Below are 1,355 nucleotides of genomic sequence, written 5' to 3'. Positions count from 1 at the left end.
CCCCCCCCCCCCCCCCCCCCGGGGATTTAATCCGTTTTTCTTCTGTTTTCAGCCGCTCAATACAAATATTCCTCTCCCACAGAATTCCCCGAAGCCTTTTCCCCGGAGGAAGCTCTGTGGGCTTCCCATGTCTGCTCCCGCTGTGCAGCGCAGGGAGCTCAGCGCTGCCTTTACCTGTGCACAGCTTAAACCTTGTGATTCCAGAGCGCTTTGTAAAGCGGTGGTTCATCCCCCCGAGGGGCAGGAAGTCCTCGGTGGCAGAGCCGGGCCGCAGCCCCTGGCAGGGCTTGTGCTGGCTCCGAGCTGCCCAGTCTTTGGGCATTGCCATTTGCAGTCCCTCGGTGCACCTCGCTGTGCTGTGGGGAGGCTCCTGTAACCCAGATACTCTCAGCACCCTGATGGCAGTGACAGCAGTTTGTGTCATCCATCGCTGTGTACCCAAACCAGGGATGTCACCCCCGTGCCGTGGGCATCACCTGGTCAGCAGGGTTATGGCTTGGTTATGCTATGTTTCTCCTGCAGCTCTTGGGGCAGGCAGAGGAGTGATGCTCGGGGTTTGATGTGGGTGTCACCTGGTTGCCATCGTTAGCACCTGGCTATCCGGGTACCACCTGCAGCTCCTGAGTGTCACCTGGTTCCCATGGCTACCGCCCTGCCATCATGGGTACCACCCCCAGCTCCTGGGGTTTGACGTTGATGTTCCTCGCTGGGGACGTCCTGCCGTGCGGTGCCAGCTCCCACCAAGGGCTGAGCGTTCGCTGAGCATCGCACGGAGCCCATCTGGGCCTCCACGCTGCCCTCGAAGAGCCCGTCCTGCCCGGAGCCGTGTTTCCCCCCCATCCTCGGGGCTGGGCGGGGAGGGGATGGGGCCGGGGCTGTGGGCAGGGCCGAGGGAGATGACGCCGGGTGAAGGCTGCTGAGAGCCTGCCCAGCCCCGCCGCAGGCCGAGCGGGTGGCCGCGCACTCGGGCTCCGGCAGCATGGACGTGACCGTGGATCTGTACCTGGCCGTCCCGCTGCTCTTCACCGTCCTGGCCATCGTCCTCGCCTCGGTCTTTGTGAAGCTGCGGGGAGGCGAGGGGCAGCGGGCGGCGGAGCGGCAGCCAGAGCCGGGCAAAGCGGAGCCGGGCAAAGCGGAGCCGGGTAGAGAGGAGCCGAGCTCGGCCGCCGGGGGCGAAGCGGAGCCGCAGGGAGCGGCCGAGGGGCCGGGGGTAGAAGGGAGCCGGGTGCCGGTGGAGGAGGTCGGGGCGGGCGGCGAGGAGAAGAAGAAGGAGGAGGAGAAGGAAGAGAAGGAGAAGGAGGCGGCGGTGGCCGAGCAGAAATCCGCGGCCGAGCAGAAATCCGCGGCCGAGCAGA

At 65.8% G+C, this 1,355-nt stretch overlaps 1 protein-coding gene across 3 annotated transcripts in view; it reads left to right on the top strand.

The window, feature by feature from the left end:
- Positions 1-914: 914 nt before the first annotated feature.
- The window catches only part of MXRA7 (matrix remodeling associated 7), a 21,173-nt gene continuing 20,732 nt past the window's right edge, over positions 915-1,355 (top strand). Inside the window, exon 1 of one of the 3 annotated variants that reach the window (XM_042883858.1) lies at positions 915-1,320. In XM_042883858.1, coding sequence (XP_042739792.1) covers positions 980-1,320 — 341 coding nt within the window. In that variant the 5' untranslated portion in view covers positions 915-979. Of the gene's footprint in view, positions 1,339-1,355 lie in introns of all 3 variants that reach the window. The other 2 variants (XM_042883857.1, XM_042883859.1) reach the window with 2 other exon arrangements.

Source organism: Lagopus leucura, unplaced genomic scaffold (assembly GCF_019238085.1).
Source record: "Lagopus leucura isolate 7727_CA_CO unplaced genomic scaffold, USGS_WTPT01 Super-Scaffold_100040, whole genome shotgun sequence".
NCBI lineage: Eukaryota > Metazoa > Chordata > Aves > Galliformes > Phasianidae > Lagopus > Lagopus leucura.
Note: the sequence above shows the minus strand (reverse complement) of the source record. Positions and strands in the feature narration are given on the sequence as shown.